Below are 13020 nucleotides of genomic sequence, written 5' to 3' on the forward strand. Positions count from 1 at the left end.
GCTGGTACAATACCGACAGATTCCTGATGAATCGCAGCGTATACCCACCGCAACCGCCCTCAGCGCCGCATGCCGGAATCCTACTGACATAGACTCTGCCATCTCTATGATGGCAGAGTCATGTGACCCGGCCAGGAGCCACTTTCATTGGCTCCTGACCGTGTCTATCAATGTAAGCTAATGGGAGCGGCTTACATTGATAGACACAGCCAGGAGCCAATGAAATCGGCTCCTGACCGGCTCACATGGCTCTGCCGTCATAAAGACAGGCAAAGCAAGTGAGCTGTGGTGAGAGAGACGTCAGATTTGAGCGGCACGATCGGCGGGGAGCGACGGAAACGGCAGATGCGCGCTGCGGCGGTAATTGAAATCTATGCCCTGCCAGCCAGGAGCCCACCAAAACAGGGCGTAGATTTCAATCACCATGGTCCTAAAGTAGTTAATTAAGTTTAAGTGCTCTTGTGGATTAATAAAGAAAAAGTTCTTTGTGTGGGTGTTTGCTTGTGACTGCTATAGTTCGAACATTCATTTACTAGAATTTTGACAACCGTTTGCATCCCCTGATATAAGAGTTGCAAATATTTGCCACTTGATAGGAGACATTTTTTTTTTGTAAACCCAAGCCAGGAAATCTGATTTCAAACTCTAAAATAACCTGAATTGTTCTCCAGCTGCAGAGAGCCTTTGTAAATCACGTCCAGCTTCAGGGATGCGAGTTGGATACCTTAAACATAATAGTACCTCTGTGATCCGTTCATGGTTCCGGTTGAATTACTTGTTTCTTTATTAACATTTCTTTTGTTCTACATTGGAGAAATCACATGCTCAGTCGGGTGTAAACATTCTTACTCTTCTCCTTACTACGTAGATCTTTTATCATTTTACCAAAAATATAAAACTTTAATGCAAGTAAAAAATGTCCAGTTTTCATTGCAGAATTTTTTTTTACTGTACAATTTGTAGCAAAAAAATGGTCCTTTTCACATGTACATCATATTCTAAAACTCCGAGTAGGAAACATGACCATACAAGAGAAGTACACAGCCGGGTCACAATATAGCTCTTGTCTCTTTTTTCTTTTTGTCATAAAAAAGGAAAATTATACATTATATCCACCTTGTTAGTTTTTGTTTTGTTTTTCTCTGTACAAAATGCTTAAGAACAATGTCAATGACCATTGCAAGTGTAGAAATAAAATTAAAACAGAGCTAATGAAGTCCAATACGGCTGAAAGCACTTTATCCACCTCTCAGTCACAATAAAGTCATTAATGAGAATGGTGGTGGACGACCCAAACATCCATAAAAGTCCTTCGAATAACGTTGATACTCTCCGGGAATTTTATATAACTAGGAAGTGCAAGCCGTCAAGGATATCCTGCTACTCCCAGTCGAAACGCTTGATTGTGTTGCTGACATCTGGAATGACAATTTTATCTTGTCATATCTCATTAAATTTTGAGCACTATTTTTTTTTTTTAAATTAGTATCCTCCAGGGAAAGATGAGACTTTGGACAGCCTGCATGTATGTTCGCTCTTCAAATCTCTAACTGTTGCCTATCTACATTTCTACGATGGTCAGCTTTTGACCCACTAAACCTTGTATCCCATTAGAAGCTTCACAGTAGATTGTTACATATTTGCTTTTGCACCTATAAAATATGATCTTCCCAACAAGGCACTGTTTTAGGTCAGACAGAGCTGTTAATATGTAGATAAGCAACACTTAGAGTTGTGAAATCTGAACATCTCCCATTATAAAGATGATATAAGCCCTTCCACCCAGTAAAGTGGCCAAAATATTCCTATGCTGTACTTTGCCACCTGTATCAAGTTCGGGGATAAAGTTCATTTTTGCAGCATAACCCTGGTTTATAAATTCTGAAATATAATTTTTAACTGAACACTTACCAACATCCTATCCCTAAAATTAAGGACTTCTTAACTAGTAATACTAATTCAATTTTGTGAACTTTAGGACCTTCTTTTGAACATTCATAATGCAGATTTAAAAAATATTTTCAGAAAAAAAGCCTGCTACTGTCTGATGCACAAAGAAAAGCAACGCTGAAAAAATATATAAACGATCTCTAGAACTTTCTTATTTTATTTTTTCTTAAAAATATATATATATTTCCATATCATACTTCTTTTTAAATTTATTAAGGATCAATGACTATTCTCAAATGATACAACAATAAATAAACTCAAATTTGATTTAAAAAGAAGAAAAATAAAGAAAACTTTTGAGGTGACCACGAAATGGTGTTGACTTGAATAGTTGGTGGCTTCATCACTTCACCGACGACTCAAACGATTCTTCGTCAAAGGGTCATACTTAAAGACAGGAATGCATATTCCCTCTTTAGCCATGATTTTCCCATGTTTTTAGGCTAAAGAGCACTTAGACTATAGCATGTGCTTCTGATATGCTTGGCTGAACAGTCCACCACTTCTTGTGCTTAGCACAACTGGCTCAATTTGTGTCATGGTAACTCCTGCTGTGGGTTTCATTGTGCTACCCACCTCTGTATCCAGAGACCTAGAAATTCATATGGAATTTAACTCTTGTACTCTACCCTTGCCATTGGCAATAGCAAGTTAATTGATAAATGTATTTACACTGTACTTTCCATTACCCATTCTGAACTGTCATAGGTACATTTAGTCGTGTTCCCTACAAGTTCGCTGTCGTCATACTGTAATAGCATCCCATTAACTGAGAGGCTTCTAGTCCACATATTTGTGATATTTCTTGGGTAACTACAGCACTGTGTTGTGGCAAAGTCCCCCATGTCAAATGAATGGCTACGTTTTGCCTTTCCCTCCAAGGGTAACATAAGGAGGCTACGAACTTTGGACTGTTGGTTGCCCAACAAGGGCTCTTTGTCTGACAGGTGGACTGTGGTTGAAGTCCTGGAGTCCACAGTGTCCTCCTTTTTCTGACACCTTAACTCCAGGGATGCAAAAGCACCCATAAGTCTATCAATATTGTGTTTAGACCTAGAGACAGGTCTCCACTTATTAGACAGAGTGCTTTGGTTACTCTGTAAGCTATAGTCGTCACCTTCGGGGGTATTCACAGAACTAGAAGAGGAGGAGACACTACTGTGCACTGAGCCACAGTTGAATTCCATAAGTTCATTCCGCACCACCACCTTTGGATTGGTTTGTGGTGCAACCCCATTCTGCACTGAATTTCCTCCATTAGTTTGGGAATAAACATTGCTGACATTGGACATCTTCCCCTGGGAATTGTTGCAAATTTTATATCTTACCATTAATATAACAATGAAGATCAGTAATGTAGCAACTATGATGCCTCCAATTACTAGAATCATAGTTCCCCCCAAGAACTGGCTGTGCATGGACTGGCACTGCTGATAGTCCTCTTGGGTGAAGAACTGGGCACATCCCACTATGTTGGTAGCCGTTAGGGTGGTGGCGGTGTCATCCCAGATGGCCAAGACACACAGGTCATACGCTGTCCCAGAAACAAGGTTATTCACAACAAAGGCTTTGTTTGAAGCTGGTATCATCCTAGAATAAACCCAAGAAAACGAGAAATTACCATAGTGCATAGACTGGATGCATACATATCTTATAAAACATCATAAAATAATTAAACGTTCATAGTAAAGCTATAGCTCCCAATAACACTGCGTACTCATGTCAAGATAAACTTTATTCATCTGTCAGCAGAACATATCTGGCAATACAACTCTTATATATGAAAGAAAGACAATTATTGTTATAGGTGAAAACTTTTATTGGCTCCTATGACTTCATATATTTTCAGCAGCAACTTTATGAGTACACAAAGTTCTTTTCTTCAAGATTTTTCCATCTTGACAAATAGAATGGAGAGTTTTTGAAAGCTTTCTTCTGAAAATATATTTAGTGAACCAATAAAATATATTATTACCAACATGAATTCATTTTCTCACTTTCAAGGACAACTGAAGGAAGAGAAATATAGACGCTGCCATATTTCTTTCCTTATAAGCAACACCAGTTGCCTGGCTGTCCAGCTGATCCTCTGCATTTAATACTTTTAAGGTGGCCATACACTGTCCCGATTCGCGGCCGTTTCGACAGCAGATTCGATCCTGGGATCGAATCTGCTGCCAATTGTTTGCGCTAAATGCACCCGCCGATCCGATTTCCTCCCGAAAACGGATCGGTCCATCAATCGCGTCGTGCGGGAAATTACCCTCGATCGCCCGCGGGTAGGGTGCGCGTCACTAGCGGCGGCCGATCCGATTAGGTATACATTACCTGACGCTGGCTCCCGGGCGTCTTCTCCGCGCTGCACCGCTCTGTTCCGGCTCCATCCCGGCGCTTCCTGTGTCACTGCAGTGACCAGGAAGTTCAAATAGAGGGCGCTCTATTTGAACTTCCTGGTCACGGAGTGACACAGGAAGCGCCGGGATGGAGCAAGAACAGAGCGGTGTGGTGCAGCACGGAGAAGACGCCCGGGAGCCAGCTTCAGGTAATGTATATGAGGGGGGGGGGGAGGGCACAGGCGGCAGGAGCAGCTCAACAGATTGTGATCGGTTTCAGGCTGAAATCGATTCACAATCTGTTTGCAGTAAAGGCAGCCATACGATCCCTCTCTGATCAGATTCGATCAGATAGGGATCTGTCAGCTGGTCGATCTAATGGCAAATCAACCAGTGTATGGCTACCTTTAGCCATAGACCCTGAACAAGCATATGCAGATAGGGTGCTCTGACAAGATTGTCAAATCTGACAAGATTAGCCACATGCATGTTTCAGTGTTGTTATTCAGACACTAAAGCAGTCAAATAGATCAGTAGTGCTGCCAGGCAACTGGTATTGTTTAAGAGGAAATAAATATGGCAGCCTCCATATTTCTCTCACTACAGTTGTCCTTTAATTATCTTTGATAAAATGGTACCACTTACTAACACAACTTAAAGTGAACCAGAGATGAAGCACCCTCATGTATTTTACCATATATATCAGTGGGAACATTAGAGAAAACACCTACCCTGCTCTCTGCTTCCTCCTTCACTGCTCAGCCTGCTTGTTATCAGCCCTGTTAAAATCCCTGACTGAACATTCAGTCTGGCTTTGCTCAGGAATATAGCTGAGTCATTATAGCAGAGCCAGAAGGGGGCAGGCTTGGGCTTGAAAAGACATCAGAGAAGACAGACTCAGCTATAATGATTCCTGAGCAAAGCCAGGCTGAATGCTCAGTCTGGGAATTTATCAGGGCTGATAACAGGCAGGCTGAGCAGTGAAGGATGAAGCAGAGAGCAGGGTAGGGGTTTTCTCTAATGTTCCCACTGATATATATGGTAAATACATTAGGGTGCTTCATCTCTGGTTCACTTTAAAGTACCCCTGAACTGTTGATTAGTCTAAAAAAACCTCCACCACATAATTACTTACCTACTCTGCAATTCCTGTGCTGTATTGTCCATCCTGTCATCTCTGCTGTTCAGCCGCAGGGTCCTTTCGTAAACCCCGGCTTTTTCACAACAGAATGGTGCTGACCCGGAATTACTTACGGGGTCAGCACCATTCTGTTGTGAAACAGCCGGGGGTTTATGAGAGGACACTGCAGCTGAATGGCAGGGATTACAGATTGGAAAATACAGCGCTGGAATCGTGGAGTAGGTAAGTAATGATGTGGTGGGTTACCGGCACACGTCCCTATCAACAGACATTCCACCTCAGCGCTCACACATCTACTGCACGCTGAGAGCTGTCCAGAGCAGGCCTGAGGGGCGGTAACTAATCCACAAGGGGCGTGATCCGGGATAAAAAGGTGTTTTTAGGCACGGACTGGGCGCATACAGAGGAGGAGAACTACCACTTTCCCCCGCCCGCCCATAATCGACATTCGCCCTAGTCAAAGTTTACGACAGAGCAGAGCAGGGACCCGTGCGTGCACTGGATGGTGTGCGATCCACTGGACCGGACACAAAACATTATTCATAGCTTGCAAACCCCACTCTTAGTTCAGGGGTACTTTAAAGAGGAACTGTAGTGAAAATAACATAATGTATAAAATTCCTCGTTTTTTTACAATATTAATTTATAAATTATTCACTCAGTGTTTTTCCTATTGTAAAATCTTTTCACCTGATTTACATTCTGAAATTTATCACAGGTGGCCACCACATCTTTAGTCCTATCAGAAGATCTCAGCGGAATATTTGTTACTGAGCGTTCTATACACAGAGGTGAAATACTGCTTGCACGGCAGTTGGAAACAGCCGTTATTTCCCACAATGCAATGAAGTTCATCGACTGCCAGGACCATGGTCAGGACCTCACACTGTGGGAGGGGTCTTACCACAATACCAGCCATATAGATGTCTCTGATGACCTATTCCAGAAAAGTTAAATATTTCTCATGGGAAATGGGGCATTGGCTACTCATTGGGATGGAATTCGATCCGGGGTTAAAGTTCCTCTTTTAACTATAATGAAACTGGACTTACGTTCTTTAACTGGAAGAAGGAAAAAGATCATAAATGATCCATCAAACCTCGTCTAGGAATTAAAAAAATGCAATCCTGTAAAGCTCACAACCTTTGCTTGGGCCATATCAGATTATACTGATTGTTGCAAAAAGACTAGAAAATTAGAATTTCCTTAACTTTAGCAAGAACTAATTTTTTAAATAATGTATACAAACTATTGTGGAAGTGTCTAAGTGAGTAGGGGCACTTACTTCCTGGAACAAGACAACCAAATAATGGTCGGAGATGTTTACTGGGCATCGAGTACAGCATGGTAGGTGGGTTATATCCAGTTCAATAGGTAACATTGCCAGGTGGCCAAACCTACCAGTGTGAGCACCTATATACCATTAGGTGGACAACCCTAACACAGGACATATCAAGCCGCAGTGAAGATATCTTAAAAAGAGTAGTTATTGTAATTAGTATTTCTATTGCAACGACAGTCCTGCACAGCACCCACAGCAAGGACATATTTTAAATAAATTCAGGACAATCTGGATTATCTTTTTTTTTCTTACTGTGGTTGCCAGAATGTGACAATTATCATAGAACACCTAAGTTACATATTTTTCTACAATCACCATTAGGTCCATCTATGATTTAGGCAAAAGCATTCAAGCATGCCTGAATTGAAATGTGACATAATAAAATAAACATAAGTTCATATAATACTAAGCCTATTGAGAACTTGCCAGAATTTACTTTTCTATAGCAAGAGTTAAAGAGACTCTGTAACTAAATTTTCATCCTTATTTCTTCTATCCTATAAGTTCCTATACCTGTTCTAATGTGCTCTGTCTAACTGCAGCTTTTTCTAGTTGCACAGTGGCTGTATTATCTCTGTTATATGATATAATCCTCTCTCCTCTGTCAGCTCTGTCGGGCTGAGGCAGTCAGGCTGGAATGTGCTGTGCTGCTTGTAATTGGATAGAAGCTATACACACCCTCTCTAGCCCCCCTGCACACTCTGTATGACTCACACACTGAGCTATTCTCAGCCTATCACTTGCTATGTCTTTTGTTTGTAAACACTGCATAATAAATGGCAATTACAAGCCAGGATTGCAGCAGGGAGTGGCAGAAACAGCACAGAGGGGCTCAGGAGAACATAATGAATAGAATGGTATGCTTTTTATTGTAAGAATTTTAGAGTAAAGATTCTCTTTAATATACAAATGTTTTATCTTTGCAAATAAGGCAGTTGTATGCAGCCACAGCTTTCCTGAAAAGCAAAAAGAGGTCAAAATACTTTAACAAATAATTCTGATAACAACTCAAAGGTACGAGTATTTTCTTGCTTGCTGGAGGCATAAAAGACATTTTATTTATAAGATGTGAAAATATCACCTAGGAGAAAACTTGGAAAAAAAGTGAGTGAGGATGAAAAATGATCTCCTAGGAGGAAACTTCAGGGAAAAAGTGAATTAATAGGGCCCTTTATCTGTTGCTCTTATTAATGACGTCTCCTTATTTGTTTATCTCATTTTATTAGTTGAGGTGAAAATACTGTATGCTTGTTCAGGGTCTATAGATGAAAATATTTGAGACACAGGATCAGCAGGACAGCCAGGAAACTAGAATTGCTTAAAAGGAAAAACAATATGGCAGCCTCCATATCTTTCTCACAACAGTTGTCCTTTAAGCTTGATTCAGGAAGTTCTGCCTCTAAGTATATTTGGAGAGGTGTGATGTCACACCTTGTCACGTCATTATAAGAAGGTGTTAGAAAAGCACCCCCCCCCCCCCTTTATTTTCAAAACTTCTTCTGCATAAACCTATTTGGGGTTCATGTTTAATGGAACCTGAATTAGCGCATCATTGATACAGTCAGACACTTTCACATAAAAATGCTTACAGATGAGTTGAGGTTGGACAGCGTAATCACAAGATCATAGAAGATAAATTAATGCTCTATTCAAACATATTCACACTTCTTCACAATATGAATGTAAAATTAGCATTTCATTGTTAGATATGAATTTCAAAATGAGCAGTCATATTTTTTTTTTAATGCATAAAATCCTTGTAAAGCTGCAAAGAACAAACCAAAAATAAAAATAATGTAAAGAAAAAACAACAAAAAAAACATTGCATGGACAATATGCTTTGTGAATATAACTTACAGAATATAATACATATGCAGTAAAACTGGCTTTTAAACAGAGAGACACATCTTCACACATGATACTTTATATTCCCAGGGCTTCCTAGAATGGTTAAAGCAGTAGGGAAAGCCATACTATCCCAGGGAAAAACATGCATTTAAAGAGAATCTGAAGCGAGTATAAAACTCGCTTCTTCTCTTATATTCAGCAGGGGCATGTGTGCCCCTGCAAAACCGCCGCTATTGCGCCGCACAACGGGGGTCCCTTACCCCCCAAATCCCCTCTGTCTTCACCGGGGATCTCTTCCGCATTGAGGCAGGGCTAACCGCTGCAGCCCTGCCTCACGCGCGTCTGCCAGCGCGTATCTCCGCCTCTCCCCCGCCCCTCTCAGTCTTCCTTCACTGAGAGGGGCGGGGGAGAGGCGGCGATGCGCCGCGGATAGACGCGCTGTGAGGCAGGGCTGCAGCCGTTAGCCCTGCCTCTAGGAGCAGCAAAATCTACGACCCGGTCGTAGATTTTGCAGGGGGGGAACTGGGGGGTAAGGGACCCCCATTGTGCGGCGGAATAGCGGCGGTTTAGCAGGGGCACACATGCCCCTGCTGAATATAAGAGAAGAAGCGAGTTTTTTACTCGCTTCAGTCTCTTTAAAGGGACTCCGAGCAGTGCAGAAACTATGGAAAGATGCATATCATTTTAAAGCTCTCTTTCTCCTCTTTCCAATGATATATAAACCGCCGCCCTACACCTTTTAGTTTTCGCTATTTTCGCGATTGAAATTGCCACGGCCGCGATTTCAATCGCGAAAATAGAGAAAACTAAAAGGTGTAGGGCAACGATTTAGGTGTCGACAGAAAGAGGAGAAAGAGAGCTTTAAAATGATATCCATATTTCCATAGTTACATTGTATTACACAGGCCGACTTCTTCTGCTGAATGGAGCTGCTGACACTGGGGAAAGTGTCGTCCTGTGTAATACAAGTAACTATGGAAAGATGGATATCATTTTAAAGCTCTCTTACTCCTCTTTCTGGCGACACCTAAATCGTCGCCCTACGCCTTTTAGTTTTCTCTATTTTCGTGATTGAAATCGCGGCCGCAGCAATTTCAATCATGAAAATAGTGAAAACTAAAAGGCGTAAAGCGGCGGTTTATATATCATTGGAAAGAGGAGAAAGAGAGCTTTAAAATGATATGCATCTTTCCATAGTTTCTGCACTGCTCGGAGTCCCTTTAAGTCTACTTAAATAACATATGTATGTGCAATATGTGCAATATGTATATATGTGCAATATATATATGAGCAATGTATATATGTGCAATATGTATGTGCAAAATGTGTTCACATTTAAATGTCAGTAAATTTTATATAGTAAATGAAGAGAAAACTGTTCCTGGCATGTTCCATTTTTACTTCTTCTGACTGAAGCCAATTCTGATGTCATTTCCTTCCTAACTTTTTTTTTCCTCCTAGAATCTGCACTGTTATATCTAGCTTGCTTTGTAAACTCATGTGAGCACAGCACAGATTGCATTTCAGCAGCTTTTCCATTCTCAGCCTCAGCCTGTCACACTGAGCCAATCAGTCAGTGGGGAACAGGAATGTTGACAAGATTAATTCTTATCGGTAACGTACCAAATAGATGAGATTTATTACCGCAGAAACATTTCTGATTAGATTGGAATGCGGAATGCTTGCAATGCAGGATTAGGTTGCAGGCTGCATAATAAACACAGAGTAGCGGGTAAATGAAATTTGATTTTGTGGCTGAAAATTACACTTTAAAACTCTAGTCGTAACAAAGCAATTTGTAAGGTTTCTAATGACAAAGCAGTTTATTATATTATTTTTTTTTGTTATAACCTATGAAGGCCTCTATCTCCAGGCATGATTAAAGTATCTTTTCAGAGTTGGAAGAAAGTACTAACCTTCCCAGGAGAGATCGCACAGTAAGTTTAATTTGAAAAAGACATCCGTCCATCAATTTCAACCAGAAAAAAAAAAAAATCACTGTCCTGAACCCACACATACTCCACTTGAGTCCTAAGGGAAGGCAAAATATGCTTACAAGGCTGAGGCCAATTAGCCTTAAAAGGGAAAAATTCCTCCCAGACTCCAGATGGGAGTCAAATAAATCCCTGGATCAACTCTGTCGGGAATTGACTAATAATTAAAGCTGTGGATATCCTCCAATGCAAGGAAAGCATCGAAGCTCTCTTTAAAGAGACACTGAAGCGAAAAAAAAATTATGATATTATGATTTGTATGTGTAGTACAGCTAAGAAATAAAACATTAGGATCAGATACATCAGTCTAATTGTTTCCAGTACAGGAAGAGTTGAGAAACTCCAGTTGTTATCTCTATGCAAACAAGCCATTAAAGAGGAGCTGTTAGGTATAAGGTCTCAGAGAAAATAAACACATATATCAGTAGCTAAAGATTGGCTGTACTTACATTACATATGCATTTCACTGTCCACGTTTGGATTTCACAGAATTTGTATATAGTATATGCAGAGATAGATGCTCCTGACAGCTCATGGCAGGCTCCATGTTTTTCTGTCAAATGTGTCGTCATGTCCTGCCTGCTTCCTGATCACAGAAAAGCTGGTACTAAATAACACAGTGTGCAGTGAATATTAATGAGCCATGTGGCTAGGAACAATAGCTGACTCCTGCAGTGTACTCTGCCCCGAGATTTATCAGTGCTACGCGCTGGACTGATTAGAAGCTGCTGTAATGTCTCATTAGCAGCCGAGGGGAGGGCCCCAGAATGCTTTGCAGTTTAGTATGCGGCTTGCGTCCTTATGGGTCTATAACAGCCTTTAAGATAAGCACACATCAAAGGTAACTGAGATTTTTATCTTCACTAATGGCTTTTGAGCTTCCTTCTAAACTGTTTAACACAGGAGAATAGAGGTTTAAATTAGCTTCTGCAGCCTGACAGTTACTCTTTAAGCTCTCCGACTAAGTTAGTCGTGGAGAGGGCTGTTATCTGACTTTTATTATCTCAACTGTAAGTGAACTGTTTACTTTTTCTCTGCTAGAGGAGAGGTCATTACTTCACAGACTGCTCTGAAAGAATCATTTTGAATGCTGAGTGTTGTGTAATCTGCACATATTATAGAATAATGCAATGTTAGAAAAAACACTATATACCTGAAAATAAAAGTACGAGAATATTTTCTTTGCTGCTAATCTTCTAGAAATTATTCATAGTACACAACCAATTCATTATATCATATTTTTTTTCGCTTCAGTGTCTCTTTAAATGCAGATTAAGTGTTTGCCATAACTACTTCCTGAGGTAAGATATTCCAAATGTTGACCACTTTTACTGTAAAGGACCCCCAAAACTTTTTTTCTCTCCATACGCAGATTATCTCCTCTTGTCCATTGTACAAGCCTAGGGACAAAAAGCTCATCTGCCAAGCTTTTGTATTGCCCTGTGATGCACATATACATGTTAATGATGACTAGTGCTTACATTGGTGTCCAGAATACTGAGTAGGGACAGCACAGACGCGTAGTGGTTAGCGCTCTCACCTTGCAGAGCTGGGTCCCTGGATCGAATCCCAGCCAGGTCAACATCTGCAAGGAGTTTGTATGTTCTCCCCGTGTCTATGTGGGTTTCCTTGGGTCACCCCAAATTCCTCCCACACCCCAAAAACATACAGATAAGTTAATTGGCTTCCCCTAAATTGGGTCTAGACAACAATAAAGACACTACACAATACATATGTAGACATATGACTATGGTAGGGATTAGATTGTGTGCTCCTCAGAGGGACAGTTAATTGACAAGACAATATACTCTGTACAGTGCTACATAAGATGTCAGTGCTATATAAATACTAAATAATAATAATAATACTGAAGATCTGTGTGTTGGCTGAGCGAATGACTGCAAAGCTAGTCTAGTTTTATTTTAATGATTATTGGGTAAGGCGTGAAGGGTGGAGGTGGTAGGAGAGAAAGAAAGGGAAAGATATGGGGGAGGGAAGAATGGAATGAAGCTTGAAAAAAGAAGGTGGGAGGAGAAAGGAAGAAAAGAAAAATTAGATGGAGTAAGGAAGCAAGGGATAGGGGAAAGGGAGGGATTGGAAGAGGGAGGGGAGAAAGGGTAGGGAAGGTGAGTAAGGAAATATAAGGATGGGAGGGAAGGAAGGAAGGAAGGAGGGAAGGAGAGAAGGAGAGAAGGAAGATAAAAAAAGATGGTGGGAGGAGAACGGAAGAATCAAAAATGAATTAAAGGGAGGGGGGAAGGATGAAGAAGGTAGGTATTGAGGGAGGGTGGAAAGGAAGGAAACAAAGGGAAGGAGGTGGGGGGAGGAAGTAAGGAAGGTTGGAAGGAAGGAAGAAGGAAGGAAGAGGAAGTAAAGAGAGACAGTAGTAAGGGAAAGTAAAGGAAAAAAGAT

General features: G+C 40.9%; 1 protein-coding gene across 9 annotated transcripts in view; it reads right to left on the bottom strand.

Annotated features, from left to right (window-relative positions):
• Positions 1-924: 924 nt before the first annotated feature.
• Positions 925-13020, bottom strand: part of LRFN2 (leucine rich repeat and fibronectin type III domain containing 2) — a 685481-nt gene continuing 673385 nt past the window's right edge. For 8 of the 9 annotated variants that reach the window (XM_068232730.1, XM_068232724.1, XM_068232729.1 and 5 more), the window contains one exon: positions 925-3540. In XM_068232730.1, coding sequence (XP_068088831.1) covers positions 2619-3540 — 922 coding nt within the window. In that variant the 3' untranslated portion in view covers positions 925-2618. The remainder of the gene's footprint in view (positions 3541-13020) is intronic. The other variant, XM_068232733.1, reaches the window with a different exon arrangement.

This window comes from Hyperolius riggenbachi, chromosome 4 (genome assembly GCF_040937935.1).
Source record: "Hyperolius riggenbachi isolate aHypRig1 chromosome 4, aHypRig1.pri, whole genome shotgun sequence".
NCBI lineage: Eukaryota > Metazoa > Chordata > Amphibia > Anura > Hyperoliidae > Hyperolius > Hyperolius riggenbachi.